The 27,531-nt window shown below is 53.1% G+C and overlaps 10 protein-coding genes and 1 non-coding gene across 11 annotated transcripts; 5 read left to right on the top strand and 6 right to left on the bottom strand.

Annotated features, from left to right (window-relative positions):
• The first annotated feature begins 28 nt into the window (after window positions 1–28).
• BO87DRAFT_131242 (ferric reductase family protein) lies at window positions 29–2,225 on the top strand. The gene has a single exon (XM_025618048.1). The coding sequence runs from the start codon at window positions 203–205 to the stop codon at window positions 2,189–2,191; it is 1,989 nt and encodes a 662-aa protein (XP_025484157.1). The 5' UTR covers window positions 29–202; the 3' UTR covers window positions 2,192–2,225.
• A 1,096-nt stretch (window positions 2,226–3,321) lies between these two features.
• On the top strand, window positions 3,322–4,249 carry BO87DRAFT_455404 (uncharacterized protein). Its single transcript, XM_025628634.1, has 2 exons — window positions 3,322–3,874; window positions 3,959–4,249. The coding sequence occupies exons 1-2, from the start codon at window positions 3,382–3,384 to the stop codon at window positions 4,108–4,110; spliced, it is 645 nt and encodes a 214-aa protein (XP_025484156.1). The 5' UTR covers window positions 3,322–3,381; the 3' UTR covers window positions 4,111–4,249.
• Window positions 4,237–4,307, bottom strand: BO87DRAFT_t33. The gene has a single exon. It is a non-coding gene; the product is annotated as a tRNA-Gly (tRNA).
• Window positions 4,308–4,612: 305 nt separating this feature from the next.
• On the bottom strand, window positions 4,613–7,860 carry chsA (chitin synthase class I; the record flags this gene model as incomplete). The annotated part of the gene is made up of 6 exons (XM_025625051.1): window positions 4,613–4,627; window positions 4,680–5,177; window positions 5,225–5,626; window positions 5,673–7,307; window positions 7,398–7,573; window positions 7,842–7,860. 6 exons carry the CDS (start codon window positions 7,858–7,860, stop codon window positions 4,613–4,615), a joined length of 2,745 nt encoding a protein of 914 aa, XP_025484155.1.
• Window positions 7,861–9,373: 1,513 nt separating this feature from the next.
• Window positions 9,374–10,551, top strand: ltpA (tyrosine protein phosphatase LTP1). Its single transcript, XM_025622378.1, has 2 exons — window positions 9,374–9,775; window positions 9,836–10,551. The coding sequence occupies exons 1-2, from the start codon at window positions 9,706–9,708 to the stop codon at window positions 10,399–10,401; spliced, it is 636 nt and encodes a 211-aa protein (XP_025484154.1). The 5' UTR covers window positions 9,374–9,705; the 3' UTR covers window positions 10,402–10,551.
• BO87DRAFT_372784 (demethoxyubiquinone hydroxylase family protein) lies at window positions 10,512–11,451 on the bottom strand. The gene has a single exon (XM_025622377.1). It carries the CDS (start codon window positions 11,386–11,388, stop codon window positions 10,624–10,626), a length of 765 nt encoding a protein of 254 aa, XP_025484153.1. The 5' UTR covers window positions 11,389–11,451; the 3' UTR covers window positions 10,512–10,623.
• A 167-nt stretch (window positions 11,452–11,618) lies between these two features.
• Window positions 11,619–14,193, top strand: BO87DRAFT_350026 (RNA polymerase-associated protein). The gene is made up of 4 exons (XM_025621053.1): window positions 11,619–12,176; window positions 12,268–13,007; window positions 13,061–13,200; window positions 13,250–14,193. Exons 1-4 carry the CDS (start codon window positions 11,962–11,964, stop codon window positions 13,967–13,969), a joined length of 1,815 nt encoding a protein of 604 aa, XP_025484152.1. The 5' UTR covers window positions 11,619–11,961; the 3' UTR covers window positions 13,970–14,193.
• Window positions 14,194–14,415: 222 nt separating this feature from the next.
• Window positions 14,416–18,651, top strand: BO87DRAFT_350024 (uncharacterized protein; the record flags this gene model as incomplete). The annotated part of the gene is made up of 2 exons (XM_025621052.1): window positions 14,416–17,344; window positions 17,403–18,651. The coding sequence occupies exons 1-2, from the start codon at window positions 14,550–14,552 to the stop codon at window positions 18,649–18,651; spliced, it is 4,044 nt and encodes a 1,347-aa protein (XP_025484151.1). The 5' UTR covers window positions 14,416–14,549.
• Window positions 18,652–19,298: 647 nt separating this feature from the next.
• BO87DRAFT_298677 (putative C6 transcription factor) lies at window positions 19,299–21,565 on the bottom strand (the record flags this gene model as incomplete). The annotated part of the gene is made up of 5 exons (XM_025619069.1): window positions 19,299–19,872; window positions 19,925–20,275; window positions 20,329–20,663; window positions 20,710–21,093; window positions 21,179–21,565. The coding sequence occupies 5 exons, from the start codon at window positions 21,563–21,565 to the stop codon at window positions 19,299–19,301; spliced, it is 2,031 nt and encodes a 676-aa protein (XP_025484150.1).
• Window positions 21,566–22,623: 1,058 nt separating this feature from the next.
• On the bottom strand, window positions 22,624–24,410 carry BO87DRAFT_350018 (putative monooxygenase). Its single transcript, XM_025621051.1, has 3 exons — window positions 24,298–24,410; window positions 24,010–24,210; window positions 22,624–23,923 (listed from the first exon to the last, which is right to left on the bottom strand). The coding sequence occupies exons 1-3, from the start codon at window positions 24,341–24,343 to the stop codon at window positions 22,836–22,838; spliced, it is 1,335 nt and encodes a 444-aa protein (XP_025484149.1). The 5' UTR covers window positions 24,344–24,410; the 3' UTR covers window positions 22,624–22,835.
• Window positions 24,411–25,086: 676 nt separating this feature from the next.
• On the bottom strand, window positions 25,087–26,990 carry BO87DRAFT_372780 (uncharacterized protein). Its single transcript, XM_025622376.1, has one exon. The coding sequence runs from the start codon at window positions 26,855–26,857 to the stop codon at window positions 25,139–25,141; it is 1,719 nt and encodes a 572-aa protein (XP_025484148.1). The 5' UTR covers window positions 26,858–26,990; the 3' UTR covers window positions 25,087–25,138.
• Window positions 26,991–27,531: the final 541 nt, after the last annotated feature.

The raw sequence follows: 27,531 nt of genomic DNA, 5'->3' as shown, positions 1-27,531 counted from the left end.
AATGGAGAGGGGAATGGCACGGTCTACTTATACGAAGCGTGAAATGAGCAGATTATCACGTACGATGCTTGGCGATGAGCAGATATCGGCCTTGGCGACTCCACTGCGATGACTCCACATCCAATCCTGAGGATATAGAAATGGCCACTGTCACCGGCTCGAGCACACCTGCAAATTTTATCCCATCTACACTTCCTCCACCATGGGGCATATTCAGGACTTCTCCCAGGACTCCGCCATGGAATACCACTGGGGGTATGTTGCCCGCCAGGTCCCCTGCACCAAAGATGCCGGTACCTGCGCCTATTTGGACGCGGTTTACCATGGCCACGATGTCAGCATGCTCTACAGCTTCATTCTGTGGGCGGTGGTCGTGGGAATTTTGTTCCTATGGGCGTTGGGAGGACGCCTCGTTCGGTTTGATCGATCTGTAGCCAGGACCTCGCCCAAGCCCATCCGCCAGAGTGCTCCCTACCGTCTTTCGCGGACGATCCAGGCGCTTGTCCGGCGACATCTTCTTCGGGAAACCTTGCCCTGGGTGTTTGGACATACCACACGTCTGCAAGTCCTCATATCCCTAGTTATCTCCGGGTATCTGTTGGTATTTACCCTGGTGGGCATCACCTACAAGACCTGGGTCACTCCCATTAGCGGCAGTTCGCTCAACAACACGCGCAGTGGATTGGGTCCGTGGGCGGACCGCATCGGTGTGCTGGCGTTCGCCCTCACTCCATTGTCCATCCTGCTCTCCAGCCGGGAATCATTGCTTTCGCTGATTACCGGCGTTCCATACCATCACTTCAACTTCCTCCACCGCTGGCTGGGATGGGTGATCTACATTCAGTCGGCCATGCACACCATCGGCTGGACCATCGTTGAGGGAAAGCTCTACCAGCCGCAGCCCGCGCAGTGGAATAGCTTCATCACGCAGTCGTACATCATCTGGGGCATCGTGGCCATGATCCTGCTCTCCTTCCTGGTCTTCCACAGCACTAAGCGCGGCATTCAGCTGACGGGCTACGAGTTCTTCCGCAAGGCCCACTACGTAGTCGCCATGGTCTATGTCGGGGCCTGCTGGGCGCATTGGTCACACCTGTACTGCTGGATGCTGGCCTCGCTGGTAGTCTGGTTCCTGGACCGGGGGATCCGCCTCGTTCGCGTCTTCGTGCTGCATCATCTGAACGTTCCGACCACGACGTCGTCCACCACCGGAGGGTTGCACATTCCGCACGCTGCGATCCAGCTGCACCCCAACCCGGACGATGGCGATATCATCCGCCTTGACTTTCACCATAATCACGACCCCTGGCACATTGGCCAGCACTTCTTCCTCTGCTTCCCGCAGTTGAGTCTGTGGCAAGCCCACCCACTCACCCCCTGCAGCGTACCAGACACCTTACCCACCGGCCAGCCGCACACCTACATCATCCGCGCCCGGAAGGGACTGACGCGGGAACTCGCCCACCTCGCACGCATCTCGTCACAAAATTCTCAACCCACTGACGGTGAGACCACCACGATGACGAGCGCCGGCCCCACAACCCCAGTGATTCTCTGTGGGTCTTACGGCCAGTCCATCATGGAGGAAACCACAACCGCTGGAAGCAGCAACCTCCTCTGCATTGCCGGCGGGACTGGTATCACCTTCGTGCTTCCCCCACTTCTCCATTTACTCAGCAACGCATCCACATCCAAGTCCCAACCGACGCAGATCCTCGAACTCATCTGGATCATCCGCCGCAAGGCCGACATGCAATGGATCGCCCCGGAGCTCGACATCCTGCAGCGCCTGGCATCCACCCACTCGAACATGTTCAGAGTTCGCATCTTCGTGACGCGGGAAACGGCGCCAGTCCCTAAGGTCTCCGACCTCGAGAAATCGCCCTGCTGTGCGGGGTCGAGTGCGTCGTCGGACTCTGGGATTGCCGTGCAGTATACCCTCTCATCTGAAGACACTGCAGTTGCTGGGACAGCGGCAGCGGCCCATCATCATCCGGACCTCGAGGACATTGTCGAGGATTTCCTGGATCGGGTGGTCGATGGTCCGACGCGGGTGCTCGCCAGCGGTCCGGCGGGGATGATTACCAAGCTGCGGACGGCGGTGGCGGGGCGGAATCGACCGGGAAGGGTATGGCGCGGGGAGGAACGATGGGATGTGCAATTGGTGCATGATGACCGGGTGGAGTGGTGATCACGGTGTGTTGCCTTATATATAGTTATTTTGCAGATATGAATGTGATACCCAGCTGCTATCTTTCTAGTTGCATAAGTTTTGTTGCAAAGAGTAGAGAAAAGCTGTCCAGCTGATCTGAACTCGGGTCCTGACTTTGGAAGTGCTCATATGATGAGAGTGAGCCCTAATGAAAGCATCCTAGCTAGTAGCAGTTCATCTAACTTTCGACCAATGAGAAACTATACTCCCATAGACAACTAACTAGATCCATGCCATGGCACAGTATGTAGTAACCTTATACTCGGTCATAGGCAAGGAGCATCTGGCTAGTCCAAATGCGCTAATTGGTTATTCTAAGCGAGGCTCTGACAATCTCATGTCTCAAGTGATCGAGCCAATCAACCGTTGAATCTACCATGCATTGTTAACTGGTTTGACCGTCGACGCTTAGCTTTCGGAGATGATGCTGAACAGGGCTAGACAGGGGACTATTCGATGATAGGAGACAGCTATCTTTTGACTGTTGGACAATGCAAGCTGATACACTGTCCATTGGATGAAGTTATTGATACAATCATTCTACCAATTTTCAATTGTTAAATTCTATATAAATCTGTATCATCCCGCATGAATCAATGGCATATGTCTTCTTCATGTTCTGTACACCTTCTCAGAAATGGTGGCTTGCGGGATCATGGATTATAAAGTTCCCAACCATCAACCGAATAGCATTGTACACCAAAGTAGTCATTCAGATGCAGGTCCTTGCAACGATAGTACATCATAAGCGATATCAATACATGACCTTTAAAACTCAGAGCTTCTCCCGTGGTTGCTTTATTGTAGTAGGGTGGATTATTACCACTCAACAGATACTGTACAGCGACAGATATATTAACCCTACAAATTATACACCATAAAGAATCCCACAACAAAAAAGCAAAGCAATCAAACATTAACAATAAATCTATTTCCATATCCTACAAATTGAATACAGAACAGCTCCCAGCATAGCCAAATAACTACATAGTAGATAACTAACCTCCACCCGCCTGGCCGTTCCCCGACCCGCCCTCCCGCCGAGCCCCATCAACCGACTAACTAACCGCATGCATGCATGCAACCATCTATCTCCACACCTCCCTTAACTGTTTAACACTTCATCCCATCCCATCCTCCCCACCATCAAAAGAAGAAATACTCCCAAAATGGACCCAGAACCACCCACAGCAGACTCCTCCAACCCCCCCGTAATCAACTACATTCTCTCCTTCCTCCTAGTCGGGGTAGCTTGGGGTTTCACCACCCCTTTCATCCGGCGCGCAGCCGCGGACTTTGCAGCCCGCCAGCAACAAAACCAGCAAGACGATACCAACAACATCACCAACAGCAACAATGATGAAACCAACGTCCCCCTAACATCCGTGTCTCCCGAATACACCGACGAAACACGCCCCGAGGATGAACGGGGAGAAGAAAGCGAGGAAGATAATCCTCCCCCAGCTAGCCACCACCAAGAACAGCAACAACAACCGGCATGGATGCAACAGCAACAGCAGAAACAGCAATCCTGGCTCCGCAAAAAGTTCACCACGTTATTCTGGACAGTTGTTAATCTGCTTCGCACTCCTGCTTATTCGATTCCCCTGGTGGTGAATCTTACCGGGAGTGTGTGGTTCTTTTTGTTGGTGGGGAAGCATGGTATGTAAACCCTTTACATTGTTACTTTCTATGGGTGAATATGTGGTATGGAGTAATTGTTTATTTACTAATGGTAATGTATAGAATTATCATCAACCGTCCCCCTCGCCAACTCCAGTGCGTTTCTGTTCACGGTGTTGGGCGAATGGTATGTTGAGAGGAAGGTCATTGAGCGGGAGACGTGGTTGGGGATGGCGTTGGTGTTGGGTGGGATTGCGGTTTGTGTTATGGCTTGATTTTTACTTTCTAAATAGCCGGTTATTTGATGGGTTTGTAGGGGTATAGTGTTGTAGTATTATATTTTGGTGTGGATGTTTGTATGTTGTTGATAGGGGTATGAAAATAAGAATCGCAAAAAGATGTGCATCATCCGTGAATCGAACACGGGCCTCATCGATGGCAACGATGAATTCTACCACTAGACCAATGATGCTGTTGTTATACTATGCTGTCTCATTAATGATAAATATGACAAATAAATGAAAGCTGAAAGATTGGACTGTTATATGCTTCTCTTCCCTACGGAGTTACTTGGCTATATGTGTTAATGTTACGATGCTCGTATAATGTCATGTTACATAAACTAAAAACTATCTATCATATCAACAACCGGGTATCCCATTGCCCCGTGTATCATGAAACCATCATTGCTTGTCATCATCATACCATACCGAGCCTGCAGCGGTATGCTGTCTGTCTGTTTATCTGTCCATCTAAGCCGACTCATCGAACGCCAGATTAAACACCGCGGAACTAGTAAACCCTCGTTAGCTGAATCCACACCCTTAGGTTCTGGAAAACTTACCATCCGCACAGTCAAGAACCACATCGCTCCCATGAACTTGAAAAGTGACAATCCCGCTACACTCCACAGCACCACCGCCATGTAAATGGTGGCTCGTGTGTTCTCCGTCGTCTCCTGGTCGCTGCTGAACTCCTCCAGACCAGCCGCGCTGAGCACCACCGCGGCCAGGGCAAAGTTGCAAAACACCCACACCAACACGACCGCACTGCGGAATCCCTTGTAATAGTCGGCCTGGCGGTCTTCCTCGGAGACGGTGTTCTCCTCCTTGGGTGGCTTCGACGCGAATTTGGCCAATTCGGCTTCGTATTGTGCGTTCAGATCGCCGTCGTCCTGCGGGATGTTGACGTCGACCTTGCCGCCGGGCTTGAGGTTTGCAGACGGCAGTTTCTCTGCCTTGTCGTCTCCCTTTGTACCCCATGTGATGTCGTGGGTGTTGCAGAAGGCGTAGATGTTGAGCACGTTGATGTAGGTCGGAGTGAGGAGAATGTATTGGATGAACTGTACGAGTTAGAAGATAGTGGCATCGGCAGTGCTGGGATACTCACGGAGGTAAACATGTGCCAAGGGTCCATGAAGATGAACGAGGCGAGGAACCACATCACATAGGTAGAGCCGAGCGACACGATAATCGAGAAGAACTGGTAGTTGGTGAAAAGATCCGAAAAGGTGAAACCGCTTTCCTGCACTTGTGATTGGATCGACTTCACGGTTACGAAAACCGCTGCGAATGCCAGGTATATCATGATACCAATCCAGAAATAGACCATCGTCATATAGAATTTGTTCGATCCACCAGGTCGGTTGCCCAGCGCCAGAACAAAGCAAGTTACCAACGTCGCGAGGTAGAGCCACTCGAATACCACGCCAAGCACTTTACCAACTGTGCCCAGCAGGTCGTCATCGCCCAGGTATTCTGTAAGAATATGGAAAACCAGGAAGAAATTGCCCTGTGTCTGTTAGTGACGTTTTGCCTGAAAGTGAGAAGCTACTTACAATGCCAAACCACGCGAACAGCATGTTGATGGTCTGATAGATGAACTCGATGAACAGCATGAACTTCCGCATAAAGCTATGGTCGCTTCGCCAGATCTGCCAGAAGTGCGCAATGGCATAAACTGCAGCGAAGAAACTACCGTTGAGCCAACGACGACGTTGAAGGATAAATTCGGCCATCCGATCTGGGACATCGGTTTCACCATTGGCCGACTTAACGTATCGTAGCAGCCAGCGGCAGTTGCGCTTCGACACAATCTCGAAGCAAAGAATACGATCCTCGGCCAGGTACATGTTTGCCGTGAAAATACCGGCATTGGCACCATGCATCTTCTCTCCCAGGAAATACCGTTCCAGCGGACCTTGTCCGTTCTTGTCGTTCTGCAGCGCGACGTATCGGTACGCAGAGAAGGCACCCGGAAGGACAGTAATGAAACCGAATGCCGACTCCAGCGGCTTATCGAGGATGTTACTGAGCTTGTACTCGAAGTTCTGCCCGGCAACCAGCGGGTTGAGCAACTTCTTTCCATGCGACAACATGACCTTGATCTCACCACAAGCACCTCCACACATCGGGTCAACATCGAAGGCCTTCCATAGATGGTAGATCGAGTCCTTTCCAGGCCGCGTACCCGCGTCCAACAAAACACAGATGTTCGGATCCAGCACGCGTCCAAATGCCTGGAAGAACCAACGGTGCGAGTTGATCTTCTTCTGGTTCTTTTCCTTCAAACAGAAGATCATCTGGACGGGGCAACCAGACCGAGGTTTGAGGCTAACCTGGCCTCCCTTCAATTCTAGTCCCACCTGCGTGGTGTATTCATAGATATGTGCTGTGACATCCTTGCCGTTGACTTGCTGCTTGGCAATACCATCCTGATAGCATCCCAAACCAGCCAGGACAGCGCGCGTGCGCGGATTGATCTTCGCACGACCATCGCTGATGACACACACCACAATCTTCTTCCATGCATCTTTGCCCCACGTCTTGCTTGATGTCCTGGAGCACATGTACTCAATGTTCTTGAACACACCAATCATCGTCCGAGCGAAGAGGAAATCATCCTCGTTGTACATGGTGACCGCAATGAAAAGCTCCGTGTGTCGAGGTTTGGCAAAAAGCTTCTGACGCAGAGTGAAACGCTCTTCGAAGAAGTCGGCCGGATCGCACGTGGCGGCAGAATAACGCATGTGCGTGAACTCATCTCGACCCGGGGGTTCGGCGTGAGGGACCTGACTGAGCAGGGCGGGCGCAATTGGGCAATCCAGCACGAGGTTACCGTTGAAGAGCTGCACCTCCTTGACGGTCTTCCATCGACGAATTGGCGCCGGACTAGGCGTAGGTGCGATCGTAGGCTCCTCTTCATACTCATCGGCATACGGATCCGGCCCGAATGGGTTGTCTGGTTGCAGGATAGGGACCCGATCATCGGTATATGATTGTTGATGCTCGGGATATTGCCCCAAGTCATAGTCTTCATGCGGCGTTACCGCCGGCTGGTAAGGTTGGGTATAGTAAGCGTCATGATGCGCTTCTGGGTCAAGGGAGTATTCGTAACCAGGGTAGGCATGAGGGTGGTGATCTTCGTAGAGTTCGTTATGACCATAAGAGTTTGGGAGTCTCTCGACCGAATACTAGTTCAGGAGCATGGCAATTAGCATCATCATCATCATCATCATCATCATCATTATCATCATCATCCACAGCTCCAAGAACATCCGTACCGTTGGTTGTTCTGCCAGCCGATCGCTGGAGGGCATCTCCAGGTGTTCGCGAGGCGCATAGGGATTATCCGACAGCTGGTAGGCGTTTAATGGCCGGCCCGGTGACGGGGATCGAGCATCGAGATGGTGAGGATTCATCATGGGAGTGTGACTCTCTTCCTCCCCGTAGGGGTCTCCTGCACTCGACGGTCAGTATAAACGCCCTATGCGGGATGCGCAATTGAAAATGAAATGGCGGTGCGACAATGACAGCACAACAGACACAAAAGGTCTGTAGCTCTCGCATGCAGATACGAGCAATTTCCCTTGTATAGTAAGGCTCGCTCCCGACACTAGGGTTTCAGGAGGGAAATTGATGCGGAGAAGGGAGGAAATGCGCGACAAGTCACGGCCGCGCAAGCTGTCCCAAGTAGACCAGCAGCGGAGTAATAATTAAGAACCTACCCAAGCGATTATAGGACATAATGGCCGATAGTGCGTCGGACAATTAAGCGTTCCAATAGACCAGCCCCCTTTGTGAATTCCTGGCTAAGGGGGGGAGAAATCGAGATTGGAGATTGCGCCAGGAGGGACTGGTGGAATGTGGGAATCGACGAGCGTTCAGGTCGCTGCGATAGCGCAGAGGCTCCGTCGCTGGTGCGAGTTTCAGATTCTGATAGGCGAGTCTGATTTATGGGGGAAATAAGGGACGGACGGGACAGGAGAAGGAAGAGGGGAAATGAAGAATAATCAAAGTAATAAACGGGGGGTTCAAAATGTCAGAGAGAAAGAATGGTTGAACCGATCTTTTGGCAGACGACAGCTTTTTTTGGGCCGTGGGCTTTGCTCGTGACGGCGGTTCGGCCTTGTCGCCGCAGCGCCACGGACAGGAACACTAACAACTGATACTGCAGGATTGAGGGTGGAAAAAGTTGAAGCCCGTTGACCAAGAAACCGCGGGGACGATCAATGACGACGAGCAGATTGGGATAGATTGAAGAGTCTAGTGAAGTGGATTCGCACTCTGACTTGCCTTTATTGGGTCATCCCGACCGAAGTTGGGGGTCATAATCATAACATAAGAATGTGAGTCTCCACTCGCCTTTCTACAGGCACCCACGAGGCACTCTGCGGCTTTGCTATCGCATGATTCATCTTGATAATCTGTTATAGGATCGATTCTCATGGAGTACCTGAGTCCCACTAGAACCTCACAACACAATTGTCCGAACTGTCCTTCCCCTGAAACAATCCGCCCAAACACCCATGGATACTGAGTTTTGGCTCCATGGCTCATCGGATCTCCACTTTTATCACTGGGCCAACAGCTGATCGGCCCTCAAGTGTCACAGCCACGGGCTGCGTGGCGGTGTCCGACATTGTGCGCGTTGAACACGTTAGACAACAGGGTTCAATGGTCGCACTTACGCTTCATGTTCTTTTTATATCCTGCAGTCAGCTTGGCTGTCTCTGATGGGGTGGAAGAAAAGCAGCTGCCTGGCTGCATCTCGGATCATACAGCCCTGCGCGACGTCATAGTCCGCGGAGGGTCTCACCTTAAATTCATCGGACTAAGAATAGTCTGGTTAGACTATACTGTGGATATTAAGAGCACTGTGATTATGGTGGATTGAAAAGGCATGTTATTTGCCTTTGACGGCACAGATACGCGGAAATATCGCAATGCTTGATTACATTGTAGATGCTGCCTAAATGTTCCTGTGCTTCGTACTACTGTGTAATCAATAGTTGATAACCGGTGCGCTAATATTCTTAGGCAGAAAGAGATAAAGTACGATGTCTGCGCGTTTGCAAACAAACTTGCACAGTTAGGTCTCTGTGAACAATTCACTCAACTCAATATACTTTTAGTACTCCGGAAAATCGATAGCATGTGACTTTAACGTACCCCGATCCGGCGCCTTTTTTTTTTTTTTTTTTTTTTTAAATCAGCATTTGTAGCTGCTGTGCTAGCTCGTCTCTACTAAACTTTTGTAGTTCATTCACGACACGTCTGTCTATATTTTAGCGCGCATTAGACTGCATATGCAGACAAATATGCACCAAGACAGAGGAAAGCCAGAGCCAAACTGGATGTGGGAGAAATGTGTTCTAACTCCCAACATAGTCACAATGCGTGGTGGCCTCGAGAATCAGGCACGGACTACCGCCCTCCGCTATCGATAAAGATTCTGCGCGGAATCCCCGCCACCATCAATAATCAATCACCACTACTCAATCAAACTTTCTTTAAAATCACTCAACACTCATTCATCATTCATTCAAGCCATAGATTTCTCAATAGACACTTTGAAAGCCTATAATCACAATGACCGTCACAGACTCCACCCCCGCTGGCCGGCAAGTCAATGTCCTCTTCGTCTGTCTCGGCAACATCTGTACGTCCTGGTCTCCCCGCATTATCGTGAACTGCACCGCAAGCTAACCCAACCACCCAGGCCGTTCTCCCATGGCAGAGGGGGTTTTTCGCAACGTCGCAGCCTCCCATCCCCTAATCAATGAAATCGATTCCGCCGGCACAGGTGCCTACCACGCCGGCGAAGATCCCGATTCTCGCACCATGTCCACGCTCCGTCGCCACAACATCCGTAATTACAACCATGCCGCTCGCAAAGTCACCAAGCAGGACTTCCTCGACTTTGACTACCTCCTCGCGATGGACAAATACAACTTGCGCGATCTGTTGGATGTTCGCGAGTCGGTCCTGGCATCGATGAACAAGTCTGGCCCCGCATCGCGTGGCACCAAGGGTACCCGGGCAGCGACTGCGGCATCCCTTGCCGCGAGCGGGGAAGCAGGCGCCAAGGTTGCGGAGGTCCGTCTGTTCGGTGATTTTGGTACTGGTGGTGTCGTGCACGAGCGCGTCGGTGGAGGTGAGGTTGTTCAGGATCCCTACTATGGTGGGGTTAACGGCTTCGAGGAGGTCTACCAGCAGGTGACGCGTTTCTCGAAGAGCTTCCTGGAATATTTGGAAAAGAACCAGGGCTCGGAGTCGGAGAATTAAGTTGATGGGGTTATAGAGAGCTTGGCTTTTATAGAGTGCGCCGTTTGATAGAAGCACCCGGGCGCGTTTGGTTGTAGATACCCAGTTATAGACTCGCTGAGCGAATAGTCAGGCCTTTACATGAGGTTATATAAGTGTGACAAACCAAGATAATAATAGTACAGCTTTTATCGTACATTTACAGATTTTGACCTTCGTGCTAAAAGGCACCCCATAGTGTACTCACACCCGTTCGCTGATTTTGATGGCTGCCTTGCATCCGTAGCGGATGACATTGACCAGCGGATCGTACGGACGGGCTTCCTTCGCGTCGTTCTCGACAGCATGGTCCAGATGCTCCAGCTCCTCATCGCGGATTCGTCGGAAAGTTGCCAGCATTTCCTCCAATTCTTCATCCAACTCCTCCCCCCGACTTTCAGCCTCCGCCTTCCAGGATAGGATCTCCCGCACTTGATCATTATAGTGAGACCCAATCTCGGTTTCTACAGCTTCCGTACAGGCCATTGCTGCCTCACGTCCCATCATTCCGGTAGACCAGCCCAGGAACGTTGCTGCGACCTCCCATACCGGATACATGGCCGTCGGTCGTACTCGGTGTTTCGCAATGAGATGGTTAAACGTGTCAAAGTGCCCCGCTTCCTGATCGTACATGTGTTTCATCAACGGCCGTAGGTGAGGATGAGAGCGCACGACTTGTGGTGTTTGCGCCGTGTAGATCAAGGTGGCTGCTAGCTCGCCGGCTTGGTTGACGCGGAGGGCTCGGTCGAGAAACTCGCGCTGTTGCAGATTGAGAACATATTTTGGTTTCGATGATCCAGATGTCTGCTGTGACACGGAGGGATTCGCTGCGGACTGCCGTGTAGCTGTAGAATTGTACTGGCGACAGGTTTGTAAAGTGGAAGGCGCGAGAAAGTCGAGGACGGCGGGAGGTGTTGGCCGAAGGGAAGGGGCCAGCGGAGCCCTTCGGAGCAAGCTGAGGGCCTTCATGATAAAGATAAATTATCCAATGGTCAATTGGAAGGCTGTTCAAGCTTCAGGGCGAGGTTTAAGGCCGCGGAGGAATGCCAGCAGCGTCCATGAGTTCCGAGGTGGTCCAACCCGATCGATAAGCCGCAGCCGCGCGCTTACACGCCTTGGCACGCCATCCCTGGACCGGAACGTCATGAACGAGCGTCGAGAATCGCTCCAATCGCTTCTTTTCACTTCCCGGCTCTGCTCTTTCACTTCACTAACCACCTTTGCCTTCACCACACCACCCCCAACAGGATTCACCAATTCACTGCCTCCTCCGTTCTTTATTTCGATACGCGACCCTATTAATACTAGTCTGTGAGAGTGTTCACCACTATTATTATAGAGCGACCCCGTCCCAGTCAGCGCTCTCTGGCCACCTAACTCCCTTTTCACTCGGCGCGACTGCGGTTCAGGTGGCATCTGTTACCCTGGAAGCCATCCATTTTCCTGCTGGCGGCTTCCTTCCCTGAGCAGTCTAGCGCCGCTTGCCTTGTTACTGGTGTTACTAGGACCTGAATCCCAAGGCAACCTCAACCATCATTCACTATGGCTGACGATCTCGATGCCGAGCTCCTCGCTCTTGCGGGAGACTCCTCCGACGAGGAAGCATCCCCCCCTGCCAAGGAGAGAGTCCAATCTCGCAGTCGATCATCATCCCCTCAGTCTCCCGACGCATCAGCTATGGGTCGCAAAGGCACTGCTAGGACCGTGAAACGGGGCCGGAAGTCGAGAAGAAACGAGGATGAAGAGGATGGCGAACTGTATGTTTTATTTGCCACGCGTGTTTGCGATGCCGCTTTTTGTGGTCATCACTGCGACTCGCAGACTCGGCTAATATAGTACTCTCTATAGGTCCGCTGCTGAATCGCTCGACTCTGCTAGCATGTCCGAATCGGATTCAAGATCTGATTCGGAAGGCTCAGCCCCTGAGGCTGAAGATGAAGGCCCTATCTTCCCTTACGAGAAATTATACTACTCTGCTAAGGACAAGGAGGAAATCATGGCGATGCCCGAGATTCAACGAGAGCAGCTCCTCTCCGAGCGTGCGCAGGAGGTTGATCGTCATAATCAAGATCTTGCTCTTCGTCGTCTTCTGGCTTCCCGTGAGCGCGAGGAGGCCCGCAAAGCGAAAAAGAACAAACGAAAGGCCAGTGTGGCAAATCTTGATGAGGGCAACCGCAAGAGTTCGCGTCAGAAGATGACGCTTGGTGGCCGTAAGGTGGGAGAGACCTCTGATGCTATTGAAGCCTACAAGCGGCAACGAGAGCAGAAGGGGAAGCGTGACGAGCTCCGCCGTCGTGAACCGGTCAAGGAGAAGGCCCGTTCTCGCGATGACCGGATTTCCGACGAAGACGCAGAAGGCGAGAGTGAAGTCGAATGGGATGACAGGGAGCGCTCACCGTCTCCTCCGAAAGACGACCCGCCTGCTGAATTGCGGGATATCCAACGCACTCGGGTGGGTCGGACTAACTTTGCCCAGGTCTGCTTCTATCCTGGGTTTGATGACGCGATCTCCGGCTGCTATGCCCGTGTTAATATTGGGCCGAACCGTGAGACCGGTCAGAACGAGTATCGTCTTTGCTTGATTAAGAGTAGGGAAAACCTCTTACGTTCGCGTTAGATTATTCGTCGCTGACTTGTTCAGGATTTTCCGAGGGAAAGCCTTATGCGATGGAGGGCCAAAATGGCCGGTCATTCGTGACAAATCAATATGCTGTGTTAGCACATGGAAAGGCTGAGCGCGAGTTTCCTTTTGTTGCATGCTCCGACTCTCCGTTTACAGAGGTAAGCTACTTGGCACGTCTCTGTGTTAGCATATACTGATACACTGTAGGCGGAGTTCAACCGGTATCGTCAAACCATGGCCGTCGAAGACTGCAAGATGGCTACAAAGTCAATGGTTGCCAACAAAGTCACGGATATCAATCGGTTGCTGAACCACAAGTTCACCAACGAGGAATTGAACGAGAAGCTACGCAAGCAAGGCTCGTTGGATACGAAGTACAAGTTCTTCAAGCGCGTGGATATCGAGAAGCAGCTGAAGCTTGCTCGAGAAGCTGGCGATGATGCGGAAATGGAGCGGCTGGAGGCTGAGTTGGCCAGCATGGCGACACCGAAGCTCGCAGTTGGCAGCAATCCCAAGCCGCGCGTGGACAAGCCCTCGGAACATGAACGCCTTGCTGAGCTGAACATACGCAACCAGAAGCTCAATATCGAGAACGTGCGCCGGGCGCAGATAGAAGAGCGCAAGGCCAGCCGTAAAGCGGCTGCAGCTGTTGCTCGTGGAGAAGCCGCCCACAACCCGTTCATGCGCGTTAGGACCCAAGCGCGGACTCATTACGACGTCAATGGCAACGGCACCCCCACTGAGACCAACGCGAGCCAAGAGAACACTGCCTCGGAGACACCGTCTAAAGCGAGCACACCGGCCAGCGGTACCCCGGCGGGATCCCAGAAGAAAACCAGCAAAAGTGGCGTTGCCTCCATCCGGCACCGGAACATGGATGATGAAAACATTGCGGCCTTGGATTTGGAGCTCGACATTGAAATTTGATCTTGGATGAGGGAATAATTTTGGACACATCTAGCACAACACTAGCATCCTACATACAGCATATACGATCTTGCCGACGGCTTCTGATGGAAATGGCACGATTTTGTTATTCGGGAAGCATTTGAGACAGCGTCGGATTCCAGGGGGCGGTGTTTATTGGCGTAACGAGAAACATATCATGGGCGCTGTACGATAAGAATAAAGCACCTTTATGAATTGGCTTCACCAGTTGTACAAATCTACGCTTTTCTTCGCAGCTTCTATACCTCCGCAATGATCGCTAGTAATCCGTACGGAGTAGATTGTGGCCGATAACGCGGCTTATCGGCCGATCACGTGTGATAGCAACGCGTGCGCGGCGCGTCCATCACTTACTATATTCTAACTATCCCGACTAGTAATTACCACCCCCGTAGATTCTCCGCCCTTGCATTCCTCCCACTGTGGACGCCACCGTGCACATCTCCATTGACCTCGAATTCATATTCCAAAATACCCATAGACATGACCTCTACCAATACACAAAACTAATATACCTACCTACACCCAACCCAAAAGATACCCCAATCTCAATCACAAAATGTCATCCACGCCCTCCACACCGCGCACGACGCGCACCGCGTCTCGCGCAAACTCCCCCGACGCCGCCAACAACGACAACATGATGCTCACGCCCGGACGAAAAATCAAAGCCATGATGGCAGCCTTCGACAGCGACTCCGAATCAGAAAATGATGTACAAGCACAACAGAAACCCGATCGATCTACCACTACGCTAAGCAATGCGTTGAAACACAGCACTATCTCCACACAGCCTACGAACCTAGCCGATTCGGACGATGACGACTCGGAAGATGATGAGGATATTGTCATGCCGAAGGGGCGCATGGCTGCGCGGTTACAGGGCCAAACTCAGAATCAGTCTGAGGGGCAGACGGCCTTTGATAGGGTTTCGAAGACGTTGCGGACGGAGAAGAAAGATGATGTTGATGTGGTTATGGATGATGAGGATGAGGATGAGGATGATCTTCCTACGGCTGGACCGAGGAGGAGAGGGAGGAATACTACTGATTTGGATCCGGAGGTAGAGATGGATCCGCCGTCTCCGGCGCGATCGGAGTCGCCTTTGTTTGTTTCGTCTCCTGGGAGGGGTCAGGATGATGAGGATGATGAGGACGAAGCAGGGTCGGGCAATGAGGGAGAGGCGCAGCCGAAGGCTAATTCTCGGTTCCTGGCGCTAGTTGCTCAGAAGCGCAAGGAGAGGGAGGAGAAGGAGAAGGCCGAGGCTGAGAAGAGAGCGGCGAGAGCGAAGCAACAAGAACAGTTCAGTCAGGAGATTCTGTCTGGGAGTGAGAGCGAGGGCGATAATGGATCTGGACGGAAGTTGACGCAGCAGGCGTCGCGTCCTGCTAGAAAGGCGAGCAAGAAGGCTCTGGAGGAGATGAATCGCGAGACACAACGGATGAGTCGTAATATGCAGCTGGCGCATCAGGCTCAGACGAAGAAGAAGATTACGAAAGAGAGCTTTTTCGCTCGGTTTAATGGGGTCAAGTCCGATGAACGGACTGCACCTGGGGCGCCCGGGGAAAACTCGTCGACTGCTGATTCTTTGAACTCGTCTGATGCTGAGGCGCAGAAGGAAAAGGAGACTCCGCGTACTTCGCCTGTTCTTGGACCGGTCGAGAAGGAAGCCGGCGAGGGTTTAGGCAAAGAGGCGGAGACTGAGTTCCGTCCGTTGGAGGATATTCTTGAGAATCCACGCCCACAGCCTGAACAACCTGTTGTAGCGAGGATGGAGATCGATGAAGCGCATACCACACAACCTGGGAAGACACCTTCCAAGAAGGAGAGAAAATTATTATCGGGCCCACCTGTTCGCGTGCGTCTCACGCGCGAGGAGGTCGCCCGGCAACAGAAGGACGACTCGGACAGTGAGCTCGAGATTGTCACCTCCCCGGCCAAGTGTCGACGTATTGCGGCGTTCGAGAATGTCCCCGCCAGAAAGGCCCAGGAACCGGCGTCTATGATGAAGCTGAAAGCTCTGGCGCATATTACGTCTCCTACACGCAAATCCGCCATGCACCCTGCCCAATTGTCCGCCACAGTACTGTTGAAGGCGAAGCAACAAGCTGCAAGGGAAAGGCAGCAGAGAATCGAGGAACTGAAAGCTAAGGGTATCCATATCGAGACAGCGGAAGAACGCGCCGCCATGGAGGACGAGCTCGAAAATCTCGTTGAGAAGGCCCGGAAAGAGGCTGAAGATATCGCCAAGATAGAACGAAAAGCGGCCAAGGGTGCCGAAGAAGATGACGAAGACTGGGACTACTCTGGTTCTGAGGAAGAAGACGAGGAGGATGAGGATGAGGAAGAGAACGACGAAGACAAGCCTGCCGTTGAAGACGGACTTGTCGATTCCGAAGCAGGCGAAGGCGATGAATCAGAAGATGACCAGACGGAAACCATGTCGGTCGATGAGAACGATGCGCCAACGCAGAGGCGGAAGCGGCCTACCAGAGTCGTCCTCGACGACGATGACGATGACGATGAGGAGACCGATCCAAAGACGCCTGCGAAATCCATCGTTACGCCTACTACGCGTTCCGTTGAGCGGCCACAACTTCCGACACAGAGCTCCAGCAACCTGATGAGTCTAACACAGGCCTTTGCCGGCACAATCTCTGGCAGCCACCAGGATAATGCGCAAAGTGGTTCTACGGTTCCTTATTCTGCTCCTGATCCAGATCCTATGAATGAAGACCGTCAAGCGTCCGACTCGCAGACGATCATCAGAGACAGTCAAGAGCCAAGAAAGGGGTCTGTCGATCTGCTCGCAGGCTACGCGCAGTCTGATTCACGAATCTCCGAGTCTCCTGCTCCGCGCTCGACCCAGCTCTCCGAAATGCCAGATCCTACTCAGGATGCCGGGTTTGTCTTCTCGCCCTTCGACCCTAACAAGCGATTCCTCGGAACTCCCCAGTCGACCATCGACACCGTTGTCATCAACCGCGACAACCAAGATGGATCTCCGGCCCCAGCCCGCAGAATGAAGCAGCTCAAGCGCGGACAGACAGCCGACCTCTCCATGATCGAAGAGCAAGAAGAAAACGGGAACGAGGGCGACTTTGAAATCGACGCCAGTGCCTTCGACGTAATGAAGAAGGCAACCAAGAAGCCCGCCGTGCCCTTCGACCGCAAGAAGAGCAAAGCCAAGGAAATCGTCGAAGAAGCAGCCGAAGAGTCCGACGACGAATACGCCGGTCTAGGAGGCGCCAGCGACGAAGATGACGACGAAGCCGAGAACGCCTACGACAGACAAATGATCAACGACAACAGCGGCGAAACCGTCGATGAGAAACAGCTGGCAGCCCTGAATGCGTAAGCTTCCCCCAAACCCAGCCATATATCCCTATATACACTAACGATGACACACCAGTCTCCACCAACGCACCAACGACGAAAAACAAGTCGCCAAACTGCTCAAAGACATCACCACAGGAGCTCTCCGCCGCCGTCGCAACGCCGACGACGAGTTCGACCTCGACGACTCAGACGACGAGCTCCTCGCCCGCCGGCGCGAGAAACAGCGCGAGTTCGCACGCATGCGCAAAGCCCTCCTGGCCGACGAGAAGATTGGTGAAATCGCCGAAAACCCGAAGAAAGCAGCATTCTTCCGCGCCGTCGAAGACCGCGATGATGACGACGATGATGTGGGATTCGACTTCCTCGACGAGCCACAAGAATCCACCCAAACCGACGACCCATCCTCGCAAGACAACAACAACACCACACCCCAACCTAATGACACCGTCACCAACAACCGCAAACGCCCCCTCGACCACACCACCGACCCATCCGACCCCCAATCCCTCCCACCCCGTCCCCCACCACCCCTCCGCCGCACGAAACCCGTCTCCGCCATGTCCAAAAAACCCGCAACATTAGCAGAGATTCGCGAAACACTGTCCTTCCTCACGGAAACACACGATTACGACTCCTTCCACGAGGACGCATCCATCGACATGGACGATATGGACGTAGACATGGACATGGAAAACGACACAGACGAAGACGGCGACGATCCCCTCTCCACCGCAGCCCACCAACAAGACGGCGCCCAAGAACAGCAACCAAAGGACCAACAACACCAACAACAACCCCTCCCTGCCTCCCAACGCCAACACCCGCGCCGCACCCGCGGCCCCGTCGTCGACCGCCTCGCCCTCCTCCGCCAAGCATCCTCCAACTCAGCCAACACCAACTCCTCCACCACTACCAATTCCAGCGGAGGAACAGTCCCAGCACCGGGCGGAAACAGAATGGCATTCCACTCCGGCAGCTCCGGCGCGGCAGAACTTTCTGGCTTCGCGCGGCCCCCACCACTCGTTCGGAGAAGTACGGCTTCGTCTACGGGGTCTTCTACCTCGATTGGAAGTATGTCGTCTAGGACGTCAAAGGGTACTGGTTCGTCGTCTTCGACGAGTAAATCGGGTAATGTTTCTTCTTCTGGAAAGGGAGGGGGGAAGAGTGGAGCGGTCAATTATTATACTGCTGCTAGGGAGAGGGAACGGGAGAGACAGTTGAGGGTGCAGGAGAGGGGAGGGAGAGAGGGGAATATGAAGGCGTTGGTGGAGAAACATGCGAGGAATCGGTTGGGGGCGTTGGGGAAGGGGCAGTGGGAATAGTTTTGTATTTAGCTTTTTAAGTTTGGTCTGAGGGAAGAGAGAGGGGACAGTATATGTGATGATTAATGGTTGGGTTGTTGGTTGCTTTGAAGGAGTTACGGGCATCAGAAGCTTGGGTGGTGTTATGGTTTGATTTAGATTGTCAAAGTACATAACTGAATCCTAACTATGTGCTTTTGTATGCATGAGTTCGAGTGTTCATTATCAAACAGCATATTATCAACTGATATATGACCCGAAAGACAATCACAAAGTGAAAGGACTTTTGGTGCATCTATTACCAAGGTATACACATGTACCATATACCTGTCCATCACTATTCATAAAGTAGCGCTAGTCCAACTGCCCAATTCTCGCAGATGTACCACCCAGCGACGGATACATGATCTACCGTCACTGACGGCGGGATTGCTTTGCATCGGCGCGGATGACTGTGTGGGTTGTTGTCGGACAGCGGCGGTGGCAGCCTCTGTTTGTCGCCAACTGATGTCCAGCGGAGGGTTGACGCAAGCAGGCCGAGAGGTAGGCCCTAACTTGATTGTAGACATGCGTCGCAGAGCTTGCCCAATACGGTTTAGTTCCGACGATCGTATACGGAGAACGTTTGAATGATTCAGGAATCGGCAGAATCCCATCCTCACCGCCCATTAGCTGATGGCGAAATCGTCCATAGAACGGATCAACTGTTCTAGCCCTGCGGCCCGAAACTGCGGCCCGGAGTGTCCTGCAGCAGCCGGCACATGATGCACCACGTAGTCGGCGGACAGAGAAGTAACATCGGTTGCCGTCCAGAGATTGCTCTTCAAAAGCCGCAGAACAGCGGTCACCTTGGGCGGCACCAGCGTTGGGTCAGGTTTGGTAGCTTCCAAGATAAGCTCAATCGTCCGCAAAAATGCCGTACACATGCGCCCCCATCCCAGGCTCAGGTGCCACAGCCCGACCACGCAAGCCTCTAGGACAAAGCTCCACTTGAAGTCCATAGGTCGTAATTGAGAGATGGCATGCATGCCGCCCACGAGGAAGTAATGTAGCATCACGATGGGAACAGATTTGAGTCCGTGGGATGCTTGGAACAAGAGAACGAGAGATCCAAGTGTATCCAGGGATTGTAACTTGATCGATTCTGTGTCAAAATCTGGATAATGAGGATAGTTGCTTGTCGGGTCGGCATTTAAACTGAAGATTTGGCACAACGCCACGACCGTCGCCTGATAGTACATGCTGCAGTCGGTCGTTAGTAAGGCACCGAGCGACAATCTATGCTCTAACTCACTGAAGTGTAAGAATATTCGGCGCAGGATTTTCATCTGGCAAAAGGACGGATGGTAAGCTTGCCCGCCACTCCTGTAGTCTCAGATAGGTCTGACGGCCGTACTCCCAATCGTCTTGGGTAAGCTTGACGTCCGGAAACCTGAGCGCAAACATGGCGGTCTCGTTGACAATTGCGACCAGTTTGTTGCGGAAGCACAGGGCCGTGTGATTAAAGGGTCGGAAAACCGGGGTTTGAAAAGGGTAGGGCCTCCATTCTTCGCCTCCATCCAAAACCGCAGCCTCTTCTTGCGAGAAGCTCGCAGCAGGCGGTTCATCCCAAACCGGTGTCTTTCGATAAACTTGTGCCGCGAGTCTGTTGTGTCTCATCAGTCAGGGTCCGAGCGTACATGGAGGGTCGCCACTTACGCCTGCACATCGAAAATGCCACAAGCAACGAACTTATGACACCGGGATAACGAGTCGACCTCGGCCTCCACATCAGTAGCAAAGTAAGGGGCCGACTCGCGGTGAAGGCCCAGCTGCCGACTGAGCTGGGCGCCATGCATGATGTAGCGGGTCCCCAAGCGGTCAATGCCAAAGGTGCAACAGAGCAGGCCGATCATGATGCTGGACTGGGCCGTGGGAAGGCCAGCATCATCCTTTTCTGACTGCCACAGATGCTGCAGGGCAGAGTACAACTTCTTGCCCAGAGCCTTCTCCTCCCGCCGATCAGTGATGCGCCCCAAGTGGTAGGAAGAGCTCTATCAAGAAACGTTAGTGGTTGACGTTCAGTACTCGACATCAGACTGCAGTGGCGTTTACACAGCCGAAAAATAAGAGCGTGTGGACGAGTAGCGACGAGCAAAACCGCTTACTCCCGCTCTCCAGGTCGCGGATGAACATCTCCTGGTCGACTAGACGCCATGTTGGGTTCTCCCAAGCAAAGAAGAGGCTGAGAAGGTGGCTGGCTGTGGTGTTATCGACAAGGTCGGTCCAGGATTGGATGTTGCTGAGCTGTACTAGAGGGGTCTCAGCGAGAGGATGAGATGTGCTGTTTGGTTTAGTGGCCAATGTTATGTGCATGCGGTTTAAAGAAATCCCCGGTTTTGGCCGCGGTGAGAGTTGAGGATCCGATATGGATCTGGCAGCTAGCAGCGCCGCAAAGACATCTGGAGATGCTTGGAAGTGTCTCTGCGGGGAGTTGGCAACCGGTCAGTATGGCAATGCTTTGAGTATTCTGGAGAGGCGAAGTGGCAACATCGCAGGCACTACGCACATTAAGAATGTCCTCAATGGAAGAAGCCCCCGTCCGCTGTGTGTCGGTAATGATGTCGCTCAGAAGCGATTCGTAGGCGACGACCTTGTTGCGAACGGATTCGAGCTCCAATTGTTGTCGCTCGCGCTTAGAGCCGGCATAATTGCAGACGAGATCCAGACGACGACATTGGCGACAAACGGGTTTACGACCATCACACTTGGTCTTTCTGGAGCGACAGGCGACACAGGCGCGTGGCGTCCGTTGCTGGTTAGCCTTGACGGAAGGCGGCGCCAGCCGAGGGATGGCAATCTTCAAGTTACGGTTGGCGGACGGGGCGGAATCGAGAGTAGGCTGGGATGGTGAGAGGTCGTCAGACGCGCTGCTGGCATCAGAAGAACCCTGCATATCCAACTGAGCTGGTTGGAGAGGGATAACGAGCAGGGGACGAGCAGACAGAAGAAGAGAGGGAAAAGAATCAGAAAAAGAAGCGTCGCAGGAAGAAGGAAGGCAACTAGGAGCCCTGCTAGTTGCCCGATGCGGCAATAGCCATTCCGTCACTGGCTGATTCAGCTCGGCGCGCCAAGCCGGAAGTCTCCCCGAGCAATGATTTGCTGTTATTTTCAATTCGAATTGTTCTGGATTCTTCGATTTGCCACTGTCAGCAACATCTGATAAGAAGTTTAACCATAGTTTATTGCCCAGGATACTTCTGCCGCCGAGGTTTGTACACAAGCTTGCTATGCCACAACTACATTGAATTCATTACAACAGACTTTGTTCCGCAGATATATCTTGATCTAAGTAAAACCACTAATATGCGATAACGTCACTAGTGTAGAATTTTTCCTCCTTAAAATTTGGGTCGAGACCCTTTTGTCCGGTACCTAATCTTTGGACCTATCAATCAAGGCAGAAATGGATCCTAGCTAATCCCGCGGGTTTGGTCCAAACCCCGATTCAGACATTGTCAGGTACCAAAGTTTACGCTCTAATTTCTTTGCATAATGAATCTCCTAACTACTTATGCCCAGTTGCTCACTGACATAGAATTCTTTCGAAATAAGCATCCCCACAGTGGTGGAGAAGGGGAGGAATGTAAACCCCAGATATTGACTCGTGGGTACAATGCAGCGGTGGCATTATCGTAGCTCCCACACGAACTCGAGGGGTAAATCTGAATCATTATTGTTGCCTGGCCGGAGTGCAAGGACCAAGGGGTCCAACCCCTCGGGTTTGTTCTGATTTTGGTTTGAAAAACAAACCAAAAGGAGGGGCTGAAAATCCGGGGTAAACCCAGGCCATGACTAACAAACAAACCAGACTAATTCTGCAGCCAGCCACTTCCGTCTTTGTACAACTACGGGTGTATACATTCATCCAATGGATACATGCATGAACAGGGATAGTATACTACGAACAAAGAAAAAAATAGTGTAACAATCAAATCATAACATCATCATTGTATATGCAAGGGGCTGCAATGCTAGATAAAAGAACACTAATTCCGGCCAACCAATCAATTCCTCCAAATAATCGATCAAGCCAGCTTCGCCTCACGACCCGACCTTCAATCATCAATACAACCAATCAGCTCTATATACAATATACATCGGGTTCAATCGTGAAGGCGATAAGAAAACAGAAAAGAAATAAGGAAAAGGTATAAGGCCAAAGCTTACACAGAAGCAAAGAGCTCGTCGAACTGCTCCAGCGCGATCTTAGTCGCATCAACACCATACAGCTCCTTCTGCACATCGGCATCCGCCCACTTGTCGGGCACAGGGCCCTTACCCTGGCGGAGAGCAGCGAACTGGCGATCACGCTCCTCCTTGGCGGCACCGTCACCCAGGTGGAGAGCACGGCCGGAAGCGGCAGCCAGCTCGACGATAGCGTAAGCACGGTCCTTGCGCACCTTCTCGTAGACCTTGAGGGCCTTGTGGATGGAAGCCGGGGTAGTATCGGGGAGCTTGGAGAGGACAGCACCGATGACACCACCGTCCTCGATGGCCTGGGCGGCACCCTGTGCGAGATGGGGCAGGGTAGGGTGGCAGGCATCGCCGACAAGGGCGACGGTCTCGTGCACCCAGGTGGGGAGGGGCTCGTGGACACGCAGCTTCCACTCGCAGACTTCACCCTCGGGGACGTAGTTCAGCATACGCTGGACCATGGGGCAGAAGTCGCCGAAGACACCCAGCATGACGGACTTGTCACCGCGGGTGGTATAGGTGGCATTGGTGGCGGCGGCGAAGTGGGTGTCAGGTTGGGTGGTGGAGAGGTTGTAGATGGTGTTGTTAGAGACGGGGTAGGCAATAATATGACGCTTCTCGCCGATCCAGCGAGTCACGCGGTTGCCGTTCATGAGCTCCAGGAGCTCGGGGTCGTCCTTGATCTGGTCCTTGTGGATCATGATACGGTAGGCGGCCTGGTGGGTGTCCTTGACGCCGGCCTTGATGCCGAGGAGGTCGAGCATGGCCACGCGGGACTGGGACTTGATGCCATCACAGGCGAGGAGGACATCGGCCTCAACGCGGTAGGCCTGCTCGGGGTGGTCGCGGGGGGTAGCGGTGAAGGAGGACTTAGGACCGAAAGTGGTGTCGCTGGCGGTAGTGGCAAAGTGGAAGCGGATCTGGTCCGGGTGCTGCAGGCAACCTTGGTACAGGTGGCCGGCGAGGGAAGACCGGTGGCCAACCATGTGGGGATATCCGTAGGTGTCGTGGATGTATTCCAGTGGGACGTGGGCCAACTCCGAGTCCGAGGCACCGACTGTTCGGTTGAATTAGCGTTGAGCTCAAGGTTTCACATAGAAAGGACTGTCGATCTTTCATCCTAGGGGGAAATGCAACACATACCTCTAACGCTAGTGGAAGTAATGTTAACAGCCTCGGCCTCAATGGGCTTCCAGACACCCAGGCGATCCAGCACGCGGGCCATGTTCGGGGCCAGTTGGATACCAGCTCCAACGAAGCCCAGATCGTGTGCATTCTCATAAACGTCGATGTTCTTGAAGCCTTCCTTAGCCAGAGCCAAGGCGCAGGTCAGACCGCCCATGCCTATACAACAACACTCCTGTTAGTATCTCGTCATACTTCCTATACTAAACCCTATTATAGGGCGGCAGAAAAAAAGGATGTACATACCTGCACCCAGAATGGCAATCTTAAGGTCTTGCGGAGTTTGCGCCATGATGATAGTATGGTATGTAAAGAAAGGAGAATCAGAGAGGAGAGGTGTCTATGAGAAACAAAATGAAAGAACTTTGAAGCTGAACAGAGCAAGAAAAAGTAGAGAGAACTGGAGGATTAAATAGAGAACTCTGACCGGCAATCGGAAATGGCACGGCGGGAATAATCTTACCCGCGGGGGGGAATGGCCTCCCCACGTCCCACAATCATCCATGATTTCATTGCTGGAGGGAACGAAGCGGGAGGCGAAACTCTGTGCTTTCCCCCCGGAAAGTCTCCCTCTCACACACCACTCACACATTGTGTCAAGTACTCTCCAGTTGGATGCCGGTTTGCCTTTGCCAAGTCTGGCGGCTCGCTTCTCCACATCGGCAGTCAAACCCCGTGGGGCGAATCAATTTACATCCGGGGCAAGGCAAAGGCAATGAGAGGCTGTGGAATGCGGCTTACGTACGCTTTTGGAGAGAGGGGAAAAGTAGGGTTGCCTCGGAGTTGAATCGGCGGATGAATGGATGGGGGATAAGAGAATATTGGGGAATGTACTATGATGTGTGGATGGATAGTAATGGGGGAGGTAATATTGGATAGTAGTAGTAGTAGTAGTATTGAAGTCAACTGAAAATATTCTTGATTAGGTATCATTATCAATTACACTAATTACATCTTGTATAGTATATGGTACTAGTAAGTAGCCTCAACACCATCGCATCCAAATAAATGCAATGCAATGCAATTCCATCACCCGTTTATAGGACCAAGGAAAAAAAAAAAAAAAAGAAAGAATAGTCGAGACTTCTTACACGTTGTTACCCACTGCTCCAAGGACCTCACCCACTGCCTCACCAACCTTGGGGAGTCCCAAGTCCCCAACCAAGTCTGCAACGTCAGGAGCCAACTGGATCACCAGCTTGCTGCCACCATCGCCAACCACAGTGAGCAACTTTTCGGTGGGCTGACCCAAATCCGAAACCAAGTCACCCGCATCTTTGCCGACCGTCGAGACGACCTTGCCTACGCTGTCGCCAAGGCCAGTCAATCCCAGTGCCTTAAACACCTCGGCCACGGGCTTGCTGAGCTTGATGATAAGGTCCTTGGCGTCCTCGCCCGTAACCACCAAGATGCAGTCAATCACCGGTGCCAGCTTCTCAACGAGCCCGTTGGGGTTTTTGGCGTAAGGGTTGTAGTCCCAGTTCTGACGACGCTTCAGGCTGCTGCCAACAGCACCCAGCAGGTCACCAACGGGCTCGCCCAATGCGTTCAGGCCAATGCTGTCGAAGAGGCCCTTAACGTCCTGGTCCAGTTGAATCAAGAGGTAGCCAGTGTCCTTGCCGGTGACGACCAGAAGCTGCTCGACGGGAGCACCCAGATCCTTAACCAGCTCGCCAATGCTGCCGGCGTCCTTGATGATCTTGCCCACAGGCTTAGCAAGGCCGGTCAGACCCAAGCTGGAAAGAAGGTCCGCAACGGGCTGGCTGAGCTGGACAAGCAGTTGTTCGGTGCCATCACCAACAACGGTCAGAAGGTGATCAGCCTGAACGCCCAGATCCTGGAGGAGGTGGCCGGTACCATGGCAGTGGCCGTTTTCACAGCCGGGGGTCTGCGAGGGAGATCCAGCGGGGACCGAAGAGCTGGGAGTACCCCAAGGAGATGACGGGCTAGAGCTGCCAGGGTAGCCAGAGTTGGCCGGTCCTGAGGGGCCAGAAGGACCAGCAGGACCACTAGGGCCGGCGGGGCCAGAGGGTTGAGCAGCAGGTGTAGAAGGTCCAGCAGGCTGTCCAGCAGGACCGGTAGGACCAGCGGGAGCGGCAGGGCTAGGGGATTGGCCGGCAGGGCCGGTAGGAGCACCGGGGCCAGCGGGTTGGCCAGTCGGCTGACCAGCGGGACCAGCAGGGGCAGTTGTAGTGCACTCCGGAGAGCCGGGGGAGGCAGTGACGGGAACGGTCGTTGTCAGTGTAATCGTAGGCTGGGGCTGGTAGCCAGGCAGCGTTGGAACCTGGGAGGCAGGGTAGGTCGACACCTCGGAGGGTTGAGGTCCCGAGCCAGAGCCAGAGCCAGAGCCAGGGTAAGAGCCTGAGCCTGAACCGGGATAGGAGCCAGAACCGGTGCCGGGCGCAGAGCCGGAGCCAGTTCCAGGAGCAGCGCCTGAGCCGGGGTAAGAACCAGAACCGGAGCCGGGGTAAGACCCAGATCCAGGAGCAGAGCCGGATCCCGAGCCAGGGTAGGAACCGGAGCCAGTGCTGGGAGCAGCTCCAGAGCCAGAGCCAGGGTAGGAGCCAGAGCCAGAGCCAGGAGTAGGACCTGAGCCAGATCCCGATCCCGAGCCAGGATAGGAGCCAGCACCGGGGGAAGAGCCAGAGCCAGAGCCGGGGTAAGGTCCAGAGCCAGAGCCAGAGCCAGAGCTTGAACCGCCATTAGGCTGGCAGGTACATTCGCCGTCGCGAGCATGAAGCTGGCCGACGGGGCTCGCGAAGGAGCAGGCGGCCAAAGTGAGGGCCGTTAGGATCGAAGCCTTCATATTGAAACACGAGCGAGGGAATGGAACTAAACGACAACAAAAGGAGCGGTGGTCGTGAAGCGAGGGAAGCAAAAGAGGAAAGAGTGAAGGGAGAAGGCGGAGGGATTAGGATTAAGATTAAAGAGAGACTTGCTTGACCTGCGAGAAAAGAGAGGGATGGAGAGAGCAGCAGTAGGGCATATTTATATGCGAGTGATGAGTATCTACACTCACGGCTCAACGTGAGGCGATTTCTCCTTTTCGCTCGCATTCCCCACGAACTGAGATTACAGATTAGACCATTAAGCCCCCCCCCCCCCCCCCGTGTTCCTTGTGCCAAGCTCGCATTATCCAAGATTATTGTCTTTGGTGGCTCACCGGCTGCAAGCTCAGTGGTACCTGACAGTGTATGATCCGGAGGATCGACAAGTGTGGACGGCACTTGTACGTGATCCGTGAATGTCAAGGAATGGGGATCCACTGGGCTGCCAGACCCATCGAGTTGATAGTGGGACCCTAATTTTTGGATCGACCTGGCTGAATAGGCTAGACTCGAGTCGTGTCGTGCACGCAATGCAATCGGGCTGCATCCGTAAGTGCCGGTGGCAGGAGCACCATCAAGAAACTATGTTGTTTAGCATCGCTGTAGCAAACAAGTTTCAGGGGAGGGGGAGAGGCATAAGGCAACTGTTACC

Source organism: Aspergillus neoniger (assembly GCF_003184625.1).
Source record: "Aspergillus neoniger CBS 115656 unplaced genomic scaffold BO87scaffold_3, whole genome shotgun sequence".
Lineage (NCBI taxonomy): Eukaryota > Fungi > Ascomycota > Eurotiomycetes > Eurotiales > Aspergillaceae > Aspergillus > Aspergillus neoniger.
The sequence above is the reverse complement of the archived record's forward strand: the minus strand, read 5'-3'. Positions and strand labels throughout refer to the sequence as shown.

Excerpts from the sequence above, each read along its gene's own strand:
- BO87DRAFT_131242 (XM_025618048.1), top strand. The coding sequence starts at position 203 with ATGGGGCATATTCAGGACTTCTCCCAGGACTCCGCCATGGAATACCAC.
- BO87DRAFT_455404 (XM_025628634.1), top strand. The coding sequence starts at position 3,382 with ATGGACCCAGAACCACCCACAGCAGACTCCTCCAACCCCCCCGTAATC. Across the intron at positions 3,875-3,958 it reads TTTGTTGGTGGGGAAGCATG|AATTATCATCAACCGTCCCC; the intron begins GTATGTAAACCC and ends GGTAATGTATAG.
- ltpA (XM_025622378.1), top strand. The coding sequence starts at position 9,706 with ATGACCGTCACAGACTCCACCCCCGCTGGCCGGCAAGTCAATGTCCTC. Across the intron at positions 9,776-9,835 it reads CGTCTGTCTCGGCAACATCT|GCCGTTCTCCCATGGCAGAG; the intron begins GTACGTCCTGGT and ends CCAACCACCCAG.
- BO87DRAFT_372784 (XM_025622377.1), bottom strand. The coding sequence starts at position 11,388 with ATGAAGGCCCTCAGCTTGCTCCGAAGGGCTCCGCTGGCCCCTTCCCTT.
- BO87DRAFT_350026 (XM_025621053.1), top strand. The coding sequence starts at position 11,962 with ATGGCTGACGATCTCGATGCCGAGCTCCTCGCTCTTGCGGGAGACTCC. Across the intron at positions 12,177-12,267 it reads GATGAAGAGGATGGCGAACT|GTCCGCTGCTGAATCGCTCG; the intron begins GTATGTTTTATT and ends TACTCTCTATAG. Across the intron at positions 13,008-13,060 it reads TCGTCTTTGCTTGATTAAGA|GATTTTCCGAGGGAAAGCCT; the intron begins GTAGGGAAAACC and ends TGACTTGTTCAG.
- BO87DRAFT_350018 (XM_025621051.1), bottom strand. The coding sequence starts at position 24,343 with ATGGCGCAAACTCCGCAAGACCTTAAGATTGCCATTCTGGGTGCAG. Across the intron at positions 24,211-24,297 it reads GATTGCCATTCTGGGTGCAG|GCATGGGCGGTCTGACCTGC; the intron begins GTATGTACATCC and ends GTTGTTGTATAG. Across the intron at positions 23,924-24,009 it reads TACTTCCACTAGCGTTAGAG|TCGGTGCCTCGGACTCGGAG; the intron begins GTATGTGTTGCA and ends TCAACCGAACAG.
- BO87DRAFT_372780 (XM_025622376.1), bottom strand. The coding sequence starts at position 26,857 with ATGAAGGCTTCGATCCTAACGGCCCTCACTTTGGCCGCCTGCTCCTTC.